Here is a 14,052-nt window from a genome sequence, read left to right as displayed (position 1 = left end):
CACACCCAACAACACGGCAATGTGTCAAGTAGCTGTGATACCCCGCCATATACTAGTACATATATCTGTGACTTATGGACCAGTATAGAATCGCCATAAATAAGGAGGTTCTATGGCTTAAAGTAAAAATTTCCATATGAAAATCAGAACCAGCTGGCTTGTTTCAATTCCTAAACAACATATGATAACCAAGGAGGTTATATAGTCTGTATAACCTCCTTGAACACAGCCAAGCGGGGTTAAAATAAACATAAACGCTACCAAAGAAAGACAGACATTACATATGTATTTTTTCACCAAGTCCTTGGTTTCACAGACACATTATTTTTCTGTTGTCGTCACATTTTTACTGCCAGCAGTGTATCGTCCCGCAGTGTGTCCCTAGTGGGCCTTGTTGAATAAGTGATGACCCGATAATCAGTGCGTGCACGGCCCCACGGCCCAATCACCCTGTCCAACAGCCCACTGGCTGCACGATAACCCACAACACTGTGAATTCTGCATACCAAAGTACCTGCCCTGCCCACGCACCCTTTAACCCCACACAGCGTCATCCACTCGGAAGTCACCGAGCAGGGCGTGTAGACAAGTTCGGCGAGCCCTCGTGTTTACCCGTCCTCCAACTCTCCTTCCACCCGACTCTCTCGGCTCAGTAACTCGATTATCTGTATTTGGTGCTTTAAAAACATTCGCAGTATCGTCTAACACGTCAAGATGGCTACCCCCGAGGAAGCAGTGCCGTTCAAGGGCCAGGTTTACGCGGAGATCAAGGACGAGAACCAGGGAGGGCTCTGGGAGGATCCCGAGTTCCCCGCTGAAAACCAGTCACTCTACTTCAGTAACCACGAGAATTTGCAGCGCTACAACTTCAAGTGGATGCGACCAGGGGTATGTGTAACCTTAAAACTCACGCAGATGTTTACAAAGAAACAGTACTGCTGGGGCTCATAATTAGGCTAGGGTGGGAGGGCGGTCCAGTGAGCTTCTCGGAAGGCGTTTTACCTGTACAGACACTAGATCACACTAGACATGGTAAATCACCTCTCCAAAATGACAAGCGTGAATAAAGGGGGAGGGCAACACGACCGTCACACGTAAACTGATCTGGTCTATTACGGATTGTTTCAAATGCAAAAACATGCCCGGTGTTTTGTTGCGAATAGCTTGAAAATCCAAACCAGTATAGAACGTGTGACATGTTGCAGGTATCTGTTCTAAAAGTATGAGTTTATGACGATATTGTGTTTAAACGCTTGAGGCATTTTGTTCAAGAGAGGGCGTTTACGTGTTTCGTAAAGACACAGACAAAGTCTTATCCCAGTTATCGTATTCATTGCGATGACATTATTATGTATGCGCCAGCGTTTGCTTACGAATTGATTTCTTCACCGCCGCAGTACGGGTTTAAACCGATATTGACTGCAATATGTCTGACCGTTTTGAAAAGACTCCAAAACGATACCACAGCACCCCCCCCCCCTCCGACCACATTTCATGCCAAACGCAAACTCCTACCGGAACCAAACAAATAGATACAGCGTCTAGGGACTACGTCGTAATCTATTTCAGTATTCTTTAGTTTTGGGAAGTACCGATATTGCTGGTTTCAGGTTTCTCGATTTGTATCAAGTTTGAGAACACGAATCATTATGCGCAGAGTTTATGACTAGTGAATGACCACGATGCTGAAATTCCCAACAGTAATTAACTAAGCTAGAGGTTTGAAGGTCTATAAAGACTTCTGAATATACGATTGAAGCTGGGAAAGGGATTTCTACAACGGCATAGCGCGGATTTTTCAGCTCCTGTTGAGTGCATTAATGAGGTGGGCGTCACCCTGTAACTTGGTCGGCCGTGACCCGTGCATAGGTGGGTGGTGTAGCATGCGTCACGTGTGATCACAGAATAATGTACAGCACATGATTCACAACGCTATATCAACGATATTATAAGTACTAACGACAATGCCTGTGATCTGGGGGAATATTGGATCTTTCCTCGCCTCACTGAACACATATATCAGTAACGTTGGGGTCACTGCCCGTATATTCTCAGTTATACGCAAAGACAAATAACAAGGTCACGCGGGGTCATTTCATACATGTTAATTGCCCCATGAACAACTCATTTACAAGTTTGTAACATTGTACATGTAGATATTTAACCACATTTTCATCCATGCGTAAAGTATGGTTGGATGCGCGCTGTGTCGTGTCAATGATAATTTATGGCCTCTAAGTTTTGGGGACAGACATGCGGTCATGCAAATGGCAGGGTCATTTATTGTTGTCGCAAAATATGACATGACTATGGATTTTGTTAGTAATATTCATGTTAACCCAGAGTTGGTGCACTTGTTTGTTTTGGTTCTCAGTAAAACGTCACCAAACCCTCTCCAAATGTGGGATTGGGGATAACGCATCGGCGACATAATGATCCATAATAAGTGAGGACAGAAGAAATTACAGCTTGGTACAAGCCTCAATTTAGCTCTATGGTGATTTGATAAAGGTCTATAGCTACCACACTGACAGTGTTCTATTTTACATTAAGCAACTGTTGTGGCTCCTTTCACTGTGGCTCCTTTCATGGTATGTAGGATATAGACTGCTGGATGCCATATGCCTGTTTTAAACACTACACAGACCAGTTTAATTGGAAACAGTATCGCTTTGGTAGGTGGGCGTGGTCGTTTTTTACGGGGGTTGAAGGTCAAAGGTACTTCATGACGTCATACAAAGCTAAGAGGCGGATAGAAAGCACTCGACCATTTGTCTGTCTTACATGTATGATGATGCCCTTATGTTGAAAGGTTATCACTTGACAAAAGACCACTGTCGAAGGGAGAGGGGAGGGGGTTCCAAGATTCCTCGTGTCGGGGAAAACATTTGGGTATCAGTCCCTTGATAACATTAGTAATCGAACATTCAAGCGGCGGAGTAAAGCTGGACAGCAAATTTAGATACAGGGAACGAAGATGTAAAAGTCAGTGAGACTAATAAGAGAACGAAGAAGAATAAGAGGCACTCTACAGTCTACACCTACACCAACTACTAGTGAACGTGTGGCTTTACAAGAGGAACCTTACACGGCATATTTACCGTTTGGCTGGATAATGTTGACTGAGCGGCTCTCATTGTGTCGGACTTGTTTTCAAACAGAACTGTGCATCAGACTGTAAAGGCAGTCTGGAGAGGGTTTGCCCAGGTGGGCTCACAGCAACAACTACAGCTACTACTGAAACAAATCAAAGGATGGTCTAGTGGTTAGGATTTGGCGCTCTCACCGCCAAGGCCCGGGTTCGATTCCCGGTGTGGGAACCAGTGAAACAAATCAAAGGGACGAGTACGCCGCTCCCGGGATTCGAGCCCCGAACTCCCGATCCGCACGGCAACGCCTTAACCACTACGCTAAAAGGTCGCGACCACGGTTTGCCTGGTCAGTTGGAGGCGCTTGAACCCCCACTGTTACACTACTACTTTGTTCCAAAGCATTGTTACGGATCCTGAGAATTGTGATTGAGATCTTCATGACATCGTCATCAGAATACTGTGCTTTATAGCTAGTCTCTACCAGACTAACTACTCCAGGGTTTCACTTGCTGGCTCCTAAACGGGCGAAATGTCATCTTCACTGTGGACTGACTCTACCGGCTAATTAGTCCTTTTTCTGCCGAATTCTACGATTCATACGCCTGTAAGAGGGCTTTATAGCAGTCTCGTGTGTATTTTAGCGAAACCCTTTAGAGGGGTCCGCCAAGTATCGACCAACCTGCGGCATGGATCCGCGCCATGCTCTAAATATGCCGCAATGACGTAAATGCCATATCCATCCTTGCTGGAACGTAAAAACAACTTTTCAAATAGTTTTAAAATTTACATAGGCGGTAAGACGACTTGTTGATTGCCAACAACCTTAGATGTACCAAGTTTTACAACACTAAAAGATTGTCATAAACATTTTGTGTTTTTTTACCGCATGAACTACGTACAAATGACAGCATACATTACACGAATTGAGGCGTTTGAAGAATCATGATTAGAATATCTAATCATAAGTTTTGTATGGTCGATCATTGAATATTGCTGGTACCCTGCCCAAAATAGATACTAGTATTATGGCACAAGAGGATATTATTTGTATGTGTACTAATATACAGATAATAATCATCGCCCGCAATGGACATCAAAGAATATACGGATAATACTATTAACGATCCTTTACTTCCGTACTAGATAACCCCGGATTTTGACAACAAAGTCCTGACAACAAAGCTCCCCTTACGGTAATATTAGGGATAATAATGCAATAGCGTGTTTAGAATCGATGTGTAAATACCAGTGTTGAGGTTTTAGTGTACGTCAGGGATCTATTTGTTGAGATCCTTTTTCGATCATAAACAGATCGTTGACCTAGTTTTGTCTCTGGCAATTACCTACCGAATATGTCCTGTTCTCAAATCAGGTTTCTACAGAATTGTAGCAAGACTATTCAGGCAGCATCTTTAGATTAGTGTTATGTTGGGTGGGTTTGAACTATACTTTTCTAACTTCGTGCCACGCAAGTTATCAGTGGTATTTTACTAGGCTAGTATATTTATGCCTGGATATACATCGATAAGACTGTATATCCAGGCAAACATTTGCCTATGTGCTCCGCTGTCGGTATGTTATTCCGACTTTCACTACGCTCTTGAAATTCTACGAACATGTATATGGCTTAATAATCTTGGGGGGGGGGGGTGTTGAGGGGGATGGGGGTCGTACTGTCGATCTCACTGTCAGTCTCTACACACATGTTTGGAAATGACCTTTAAATTTCCTTTCCCTTTATATATCCCTTTTGATCCTCTAATCGATTCCCTTTCGATCTCAGCTAAATAATCGCCAACTTTAGCTCGTCACCGCTTTATGTATTTAAGTGTCTTTATAGTTTATACATTTCGGCAATAACAGCTTCCCAGCCCTTTGATTGAAAATCTAACGCCCCATGTTCCCATGGCCAAACCCCGTCGTCTTCATATATAAGGCTAACCCTTTTTTCACAGAAGTATCGGGACCTAGAGTATTGGAGATTCTTTTTACACAACCGGTAATTCTCACCTGCTGACGTTTCGGTGTCTGTCAGACACCTTCTTCAGAGCTTCTGACTGGAGTACTGCTTCTCACCGCTATAAGTAGCCGATGTAGGTGGCGCTTTTGCGGCGAGAACGTAATCCCAAACGTGGCTGAGCTTGTATCCCCCCTCGTCTCGGTTCATCACTGGTGATGACTTCCTAATCCATACTGCCTCCTTGATCCAACGAATGCGTCTGTTGTCCTCCCTGTCTATTACTTTGGCTGCCTCCCAGTCAATGACACAGTTGTTTCTAGCAACATGGTCCGAGATTGCAGATTTCTTCTTTTCTTGTTGTGCTTGTCTTTTCTGGGATCTAGTGTACTTGACCGCATCACTGTCGGTAGCTTCCTTTTGATGTTCCTTGAGCCTGGTTCCAAGGGTCCTGCCTGTTTCCCCAATGTATACTTCTTCACAGCTTGCGCATGGGACCTTGCGTTCTCGCCGCAAAAGCGCCACCTACATCGGCTACTTATAGCGGTGAGAAGCAGTACTCCAGTCAGAAGCTCTGAAGAAGGTGTCTGACAGACACCGAAACGTCAGCAGGTGAGAATTACCGGTTGTGTAAAAAAAATCTCCAATACTCTATGTTCTACCAACCTGATGAAATTATTTTCGGAAGTATCGGGACCTGTTGCAAAATCTCCAAACTTGTTGAACGGCATTCGTCTTTTTTATAGAACTGTAGGACATAGGATCTTAGACCACATAGTGAGTAGGACATCTGTGTCTGATTAGTGATCAATAAAGGCAGGAGGCCACGTGCTCCTACATTCATTCTTGACTAGGAAACCACAGAGTGAGCATCAATCCTTTCCTACAGAACATGTTTTTCTGGATATGGATGAGTCCTTTGAGAGACCGTGGAATTTCCCCGCAGGTGTTTTTTCGTATAAATGGTAGTTGTTTTGCGAGTGTACCAAATTTAATGAACAAGCTGACAATAGAAACACGACTACAGGTGTTCGTATGCACCGATGGGCATTACTGAGAAACCCACCAGCCCGCAATGTTCTTTTCAAAAGTGCGTGGGGTTACAAAAGGAGACTTCTAGAAGAGTTGCCTTTGTTACCTGAGCAGTCCAACCATAAGATGGTGGAGAAACGAGAAACTTGTGTTGTGACAAACTTGTTGATGGTTTTATGTGGCTCTGTAGGGGGAAATGATATAATATGTTACAATGTGTCTTCCCTGCTCACAAGATATACAATGAAAGCAACGAAATGCGATGTAGAAAAAAACTATATATAGGGGAGAAAGCAACGGAATGGGATCTAGAAAAATTGATGTTGTTTTTCTGCAACATGTGTGTTTTGAACGATTCTATGTTCATTTTCGATCCTACATGTTTTCTGTTAGGGAAAATAAGGAGGTTAGTTGGTAGAAGGGCACTGTGCCAGACTGACTCATACTTGGCACCATTCCAAACCGAAATACTGCATCAGCTGCTAATACACTCAACGCAATTTCACTTCATCGCTGTATGAATGATTTATGCTTTCATGCTACCTAATATGCTGCAGATGTCTGGCATCTACATGTAGAATCCGCTTAACTGCACCACCTATTTGTCAGCGTTTTTGGTGCAATTATCCGGCTGGTGCAATTATGCGAAATGCCCAGCTGGACCGCACCACCATGGGCGAGGGGGTGTATTGTTAGTCAGAAACACTAGCACAACGAAAACAGACGAAATTATTCAGTTATTAACTTTATTCATTGACCCTTTGCTGAAAATAAAGAAATGACTACGAACCTGTTTTGATTTTGCATTCTTTCATTTTTCCATGTGATCTACCGCATTACAACACACGTAATGTTACAGGGGAGGCATTCTGAATCATCGTCATGCCACTCATGGGATAACAGTTTCTGTGTTACATTACGTAGAGTGCTGTTGTCGATTTACATAAATCATATGCATGCATCGCCATGAAACTAGGAATTGAAACTAAAACTCGGTTACTGATTACGGGTGACCCACCCGGGACCTCCCATACGATTCCTATCAACGTAACTGTCAATGGAGACCGCCTTCTTTTGTTACAGTTCTAAACATATTGGCGGTATTGCGCCTTTACACCGGCAGGTATTGGCTCATTTGTACTGCGTTTGCCGATTTTAGCGCACCTTTTCAGTTTACTTGTCGAGGATTTTTGAAAAAAAATGGTGCAGTTATCCGGCATTGATGACCAGGCGTGGTGCAGGTATGCGGAGTCACTAACAATGCAGTGAATGGGAACCGGTTTGGGATATTGGGATTCGGTGCAATTAAATGGAAGGTGCGTTTATCCGAGGTGCAATTAAGTGGCTTCGTCTGTAGTATGAAGTGTAGTCTGCAGATAACTCACAACCGCCATCTGTTTTCTTCATGGAAGATAGTTTTATCGATAACTTATAAGGGTATAGTTCTGTTTTAGATTTCGTCAGCGTAAGTGGGTAATACATGTACCTGTCAGTAACTAACCCTAACAGCGCAGTTGACTGAAACTTCCATATGCCAGAGAACTTTCGTGTGCGATGCCATGTCACCCTACCGAACACTCGGAGAATGGTTACCAGGGTGTCTGTACTGTAATAGTCCTTCGCAGACGAACCAGTAAATAGAAATAAATGATATTAATCAGCTTGAAAGTTCATCTGAGTTGGTAAATTATGCTCTACCAACCTGATGGCATTGTTTTTGCGAGAAATAAACCGTTCTGCGAACTCAAGGAACACGGCTTCTTTATGAGAGGAGTAAAGATCTACATCAGGGCACACCAACCTTCTCTCGAGACTCAACCGGGTCGGGGCGTAGTGCCGACTTCCGACAAACTTTGACCCCACAGAATTTGGGTCAGATAGCTGAGGAAGACTGAGTGGTTCGGTCGATAATTTCGGCAAGTCCAGTCTTTGAGTTGGAAAACAGTTTATTTCTCATTAAGAAATAAATGATATTTGTCAGTTTGATACACGTACTCTCCCAAATGTATGCATGTCCACTTACGGAGGCCGTCACCTGCTCAGGACATCGGCATCATACTTCTGACCACCCCTTGATCCATTTCGACCCTGAGGGTTGTACACAGATCCCCGGATCCGGAGATTTGGATATGTTGACCATTCTGCCGCCGGTGGATAGCTCAACCACAAGCTGTATATTTACAACCACTAACACTAACAGAGGAGTTTTTACAACATCTTAACTCTTGTATGTAACCGCTGATAACGGTTATTATGTAGAAAGTTGTAGATATACATTTTACGCTAAGGGTTGAGTGCAGAAATTCCTGTTGACCATTCCGTCGGTGGCTACATCAGGCACAAGCTTTATTGCATAACAGAGTAGGTAACTTGATAATGATAATTATGTATTAGAAACGACGACGTCAGGTGCATTCATAAACGTTGATAATCAGTGTGGGACCGAATCTACAAGCAGATCTTCTGATGGAAAATCGTAACTGTCTGAGATTATGCGGGGCCGGTTATCTGAGAGGCTGCCATTTAGGTCACCTGGTTTCCGATAATGATGTTTTGGTAGACCCTACCCTACAGTCTTGTTTACGTGAACAGAATGTAAAGAAGTGCCCGGATGTCGAACATTTAAAGCCGTACATTCACTCAGCAGGAAACTCGATCTGCCGACGAGTTTGTTCAAGCTCTGACATTCTCGGCAGTAGTACGACTTTGTGGCAATCAACACGATAAGTCCAAAGCTCGTAAAAAAAAGTGGGAACCAGGTCGACTGAAATTTAATTATGAAAATGATTATGAAATGCCTGAGGTCTAGAAGTTCTCTGAATCACAACGATTACTTGAATTCACCTCTTCTGTAATGAACTGAAAACAAGCAGTCAGTGATGTGTCGACAACTTGCTGAGTTCGTTGCCAAACTGTGTAGCAACTGCTGACATGTGCAATGGCAGGAAGGTAGATACAATCTGGAAATGCTTGCTTGTAAAATGATTTGTCATTTGCTGTCAGACAATTTCACACGACATCAGCGACAAATCGTCGAAGGCCTGTCATTTGATCAAGGAGATATAAAAATCTGCATGGTACTTGACAGGCCAAAAATCAACAAGTAAAATATTTATGTGTTAATCTCAATGTTAGATACTAGGTTCTTATAACCAAAGTCATCACAAGCACATCGGTAAGTTGGGAGAGCTCAGTTTATTCTGCTTGTTTTCCAGGACTCTAGACTCTGAGTGCCCTCTGCCCTCTGGGCTGTACCACTTCCCCAAAGGGGTCATAGTGGGTTCACCACATGCCTTCCCACTTTAAGAAGGTTTACGGGGTCAATCTGATGATACATGTGGGTCCACTAGGCTGCTACTTACTACAAGTTACTACTAAAGCTAGTTTACAACATGACTAAACAGGTTTAAAAGGTCCTGGACTGAACTGAACAAAAGGTTCACTATAACTAGTAACTGACTTATATGTCCCAAGCCCTGCTGAGGCCGTCCGCGTTACCGTTTTGGACGCCTTTTTTGTGTTCAAACACAATGTCATGCTCCTGGAGCAGGAAGCTCCACCTCATGAGACGCCTGTTCTTGTCTCGTAGCTGCCCGAGCCATGTCAGCGGCTTGTGGTCAGACTGCACCGTGAAGGGACGGCCATAGATGTAGTACCGAAACTGTTCGGTGGCGAAGAGAATGGCGTAACATTCCTTCTCTATGGTGGACCACTTGCGTTGGCGGTCTGTAAGCTTCCGGCTTCTGTAGGCTATGGGGTGGTCACAACCTGCAGCATCTCTTTGGCTGAGGACAGCTCCAATACCGTTGTCACACGCGTCAACCTGGACGATGAAGGGCTTGTCGTGGTTGGCTATTTTGAGCACCGGTTCGTGGCAGAGAGCTTCCTTCAACTTGTTGAATGCAGCGGCGCATTGCGGCGTCCAGTTGATGTGATTTGGCTGGTTCTTCTTCAGGAGATCTGTAAGGGGGGCTGCGACATTGGCCATGTTGGCAATGAAATCCTTGTAGTAGTTCACCAACCCAATGAACGCTCGGACTCCTTTTTTGGTCTTAGGAGCTGGTGTGTTTTGGATGGCGGCCACCTTGCTGGACATGGGGCATACCTCGCCTTGTCCGACCACCTTACCCAGGTAGTCCGCCCTTGGCATAGCCAGTCTGCATTTTGACGGTTTTACAGTCAGGCAGGCTTTTGCCAGGCGCGCGAAGATGTCATCGAGATGGTTTAGGTGGTCTTCCCATGTGAGGCTGCTGACCACAATGTCGTCCATCACTGCTCTTGCATATTCTTCCGCTCCTCTGAGTATCTTATCCATCATACGCTGGAAACAGGCAGGCGCATTTTTCATCCCGAAGGGCATCCTGGTGAACTCGAAATGGCCGAGAAACGTCTGAAATGCTGATTTACTCCTGGCCCTGGATGATAGTGGTATCTGGTAGAAACCCTTCGTCAAGTCGATGACTGAGATGTAACGTGATGCGCCTACTCCGTCGATAATTTCGTCTATCCTGGGCATCGGATACCTATCAGCGATGGTCTCATTGTTTAGTTTTCTGTAGTCAACACACATGCGGACACCGCCATCCTTCTTGTTAACTAGTACTATTGGGGCATTGTATGGGCTTTCGGATTCCTGGATGATGCCCTGCTTCTGTAGATTGTGGATTTCTCGTTGCAGTTCGGGTCTCACTTTGTGAGGGATGGGGTATGCCCTTTGATGAGTCGGCTGGTCGTTGTGAGTGAGAATGTCAAACTCGGCAGCTGTGGTTTTCCCTGGGTTGCCGGAGATGACTGCTGAGTGTTTGCGGACTAGGCAGTGAAGTTCTGCTAGCTGCATGTCCGAGAGGTCCGGGCCATAGGTAATTTCTGATAGCTCTGCGCTTTCAGAAACAGCCGTGTCAAGGCCGGGGAGGTCCTCTTCCAGTGTGGTGGAGCCTGCCACCTGCATGGGTTGCTCCCATGGGCGTAGCAGGTTCACGTGGTAGATTCGAATTCGTTTTGTCCGACGGCCCGTGTCCACCTTGTAGTCTACGGAGTTCATCTTCTGCATGATTGTGTAGGGTCCTCTCCATTGTCGTTGTAGTTTCGAGGTAGCGGAGGGAAGGAGCACCAGAACCTGATCCCCTACGCTGAATTCCCTGTCTCTGGCTGTTTTGTCGTACCAGGCCTTTGACTTCTTCTGTGTCGTTTCTTGCTGTTGAAGGGACCACTCTTGCATCCATTCTAGCTTAGTTTTCAAGTCGGTGATGTAGTCGGCAAGGCTGTCTTCCTGCTCTTCCTCGTCCAGCCATGTTTCGCGGAGGACCATCAGTGGACCCCTTACTTGCCGGCCGAAGGTGAGTTCAAAGGGCGAGAAGCCGGTCGATGCACATGGAGTTTCCCGGTAGGCGAAACATACGAATGGGAGGTAGTCATCCCAGTCTTTGGCATCCTCGCTGACGAGCTTGCGGAGCATGGCTTTCAGAGTTCCGTTGAAGCGCTCACATACTCCGTTGGTCTGGGGGTGGTAGGGTGAAGTGCGGAGCTTGTGGATGCCGAGCTTCTCACACATTTGGGTGAGAACTGTGGACAGGAAGTTGGCACCCTGGTCGGTGAGGATCTCTTCCGGGATTCCAACCCTGGAGAAGAATGTCATGAGGGCCTTAGCGACACGTTCAGCCTCTGTGGACGGGAGGGGTATAGCCTCCGGGTAGCGTGTTGCATGGTCCACCATGGTGAGGATGAATTTGTTGCCCGAGTTAGAGCGTTGGAGGGGGCCGACGATGTCGATTCCGATCCTCCGAAAAGGTTTGCCGATGATTGGCGGGGCCACCATTGTGTGTTTTTCCCCGGCGCGCCGTGTGGCGGACCTTTGGCATTCAGGGCAACCCTTGCAGAATCGTTTGACGTCCCTGAATAATCCCGGCCAGTAGAAATGCTGGAGAATACGCTCTCTGGTGCGGGTGATTCCGAGGTGTCCGGCGAGTGGAATAGTGTGGGCGAGACGGAGAACTTGGATTCTATGCTCTGCTGGGACGACCACCTGAAACACCGGTGACATACCCGGAGCTGCACCATCCTCACCCTGTCGCTGGGTAGGGGTCCATTTCCTCATCAGATATCCATGTCTTTTGACATAACATGTTTGCAGATGCCTGCTCTCCAGCTCTGGGATAGCATCCCTCCATGCTGATTGCAAGGACTGGTCAGCAGACTGCTGGGCGAGAAGGCGTTGTGGTGTGACATCGAACACTGAGGCGTCATCAGCGGCGTCTAAGGAGGTTGTCAAGGTAGGTGCGTGGTGTGGGACGCCTAGGGGAGCTGCGATGTCGCCTTCGTCTTCATCGGCGGTTCCAAGGGGATCAGCAATGGCATGGTCGTCTGAGTTTTCCCTGGTTGTGTCGTCCAACGTGTAGAGAGGGGTAGGATGAACGTCGGATGTGGATGCCTCTTCTGCAATCTTCTCCTCCGCTGCGTGGGCTCGGTGGGCCTGTGCACGAGTTACGACGCAGGCAGTGTGATAGTCGTTGCCCAGCAGGACAGGGAAGGGGGTATTCATGACGCCGACCTCAATCTGTTTCTGTTCGCCCGCCACATTGAGGGTGACCAGGGCAGTGGGGATCTCGTCCACAGTGCCGTTGGCCATCCTGACTCGAATGAAGTCTCCGAGGTAAGACTTCTGGGATACATATTTGCCATTAACAAATGTCATTGTACTGCCAGTATCTCTGTAGATGTGCACCCGTCGGCCATCGATCGTACCTTCCATGCTCCACTTGTTGTCTGGGATGGGTTGGTCGGAATCCCAGAACTGGTAACGGCCATCACAGAACATGCTGTTCTGTGGTTTGGCCTTCAGCTTCTTGCAGCTCCTGATGTCATGTCCAGGGTTCTTGCAGTAGGAACAGGTTAGCTGGGGCGACGATGAACTGGCGCCTGAGTTAGCGAATTTGTGTTTGTTTGTGATTCTATCAGCTGCTGTGGCCAAGTCTTTTGGCTCCCATATATCCTGTTCTTGTAACTTATCCGCGAGGTCGGGCGGACAGCCCTCTAGGAACTGCTCCCTTATTATGAGCTTTGTAAGGAACTGCTCCTTAGTGTCATCCTTCTTCTGACGTTCACGCTCTGCTGCGTCTGCCCAACGACCCAGACCAACATTGAGTTTACAAAGCCACTCCTTGTAGCTATCCGAGGGTTGTTTACGGGAGGTCCGAAATCGGTGTCTGTACTCCTCCGCCGTCAGCTCATACTTGGCATAGATGGCTAGTTTAACTTTATCGTAATCCATGCTATCGATCTCGGACAACTGCACAAATGCCTCTCGCGCCTTACCCGAGAGCAAAGCCGCCAGCTTTGGCGCCCACCGAGACTTAGGCCATCCGTTGGCGGTTGCGAGGCGTTCAAAGGTGGTGAGGTACACCTCGACGTCTTCCCCTTCATAGAACTGTGGGATCTTGGGGCCCTTTGTAGATTCTGTTGTGGCTGGGGTGAGTTTATGTCCTTCAAGTTCCAGTTTCGTTTCTAAGAGGCGCCGTTCTTCGACCAACAACTGATGTTCTGCGTTATGACGCACTTTTGCTGTCTCAAGCTCCAGCTTCAGCTTCTCGAGCTCCAGCTCCTTCAATTTGACAGCGCTCGCCTCGTCGGCCTGCTGCTTATGTTCGTGGCTGTACAAAGAAGCCAGCATGTCCTCTTTGTCCATGGCAGAGGGGTCGATTCCCCGCTCCCCACAGGCTTTCCGGAGACTTGCTACTGACATTTGACTGAATTTCGGAGGCGCCATGGCACGCGGACAGCTCAACAGGCTTGGGATTGCAGATATAAGTTTACAATGACAAAGATATATGCGATACAACGAACGGCTTTGGAAACGCCCGTCTGGTTAAAACCAGAAAACGTAGGCTAGCACACACTGAGGAATGTCTAAATTAGCGAGAATGTGGCTTGAGTACAAAAACAAATGGCACAGAGGGTAGGCCTAAGATACAGTTA

The 14,052-nt window shown here is 46.5% G+C and overlaps 1 protein-coding gene across 3 annotated transcripts in view; it reads left to right on the top strand.

Annotated features, from left to right (window-relative positions):
• The first annotated feature begins 534 nt into the window (after window positions 1-534).
• Window positions 535-14,052, top strand: part of LOC136430563 (calpain-9-like) — a 32,771-nt gene continuing 19,253 nt past the window's right edge. For all 3 annotated transcript variants that reach the window (XM_066421287.1, XM_066421288.1, XM_066421289.1), the window contains exon 1: window positions 535-888. In XM_066421287.1, coding sequence (XP_066277384.1) covers window positions 715-888 — 174 coding nt within the window. In that variant the 5' untranslated portion in view covers window positions 535-714. The remainder of the gene's footprint in view (window positions 889-14,052) is intronic.

This window comes from Branchiostoma lanceolatum, chromosome 3 (assembly GCF_035083965.1).
Source record: "Branchiostoma lanceolatum isolate klBraLanc5 chromosome 3, klBraLanc5.hap2, whole genome shotgun sequence".
Classification (NCBI taxonomy): Eukaryota; Metazoa; Chordata; class Leptocardii; order Amphioxiformes; family Branchiostomatidae; genus Branchiostoma; species Branchiostoma lanceolatum.
Note: the sequence above shows the minus strand (reverse complement) of the source record. Positions and strands in the feature narration are given on the sequence as shown.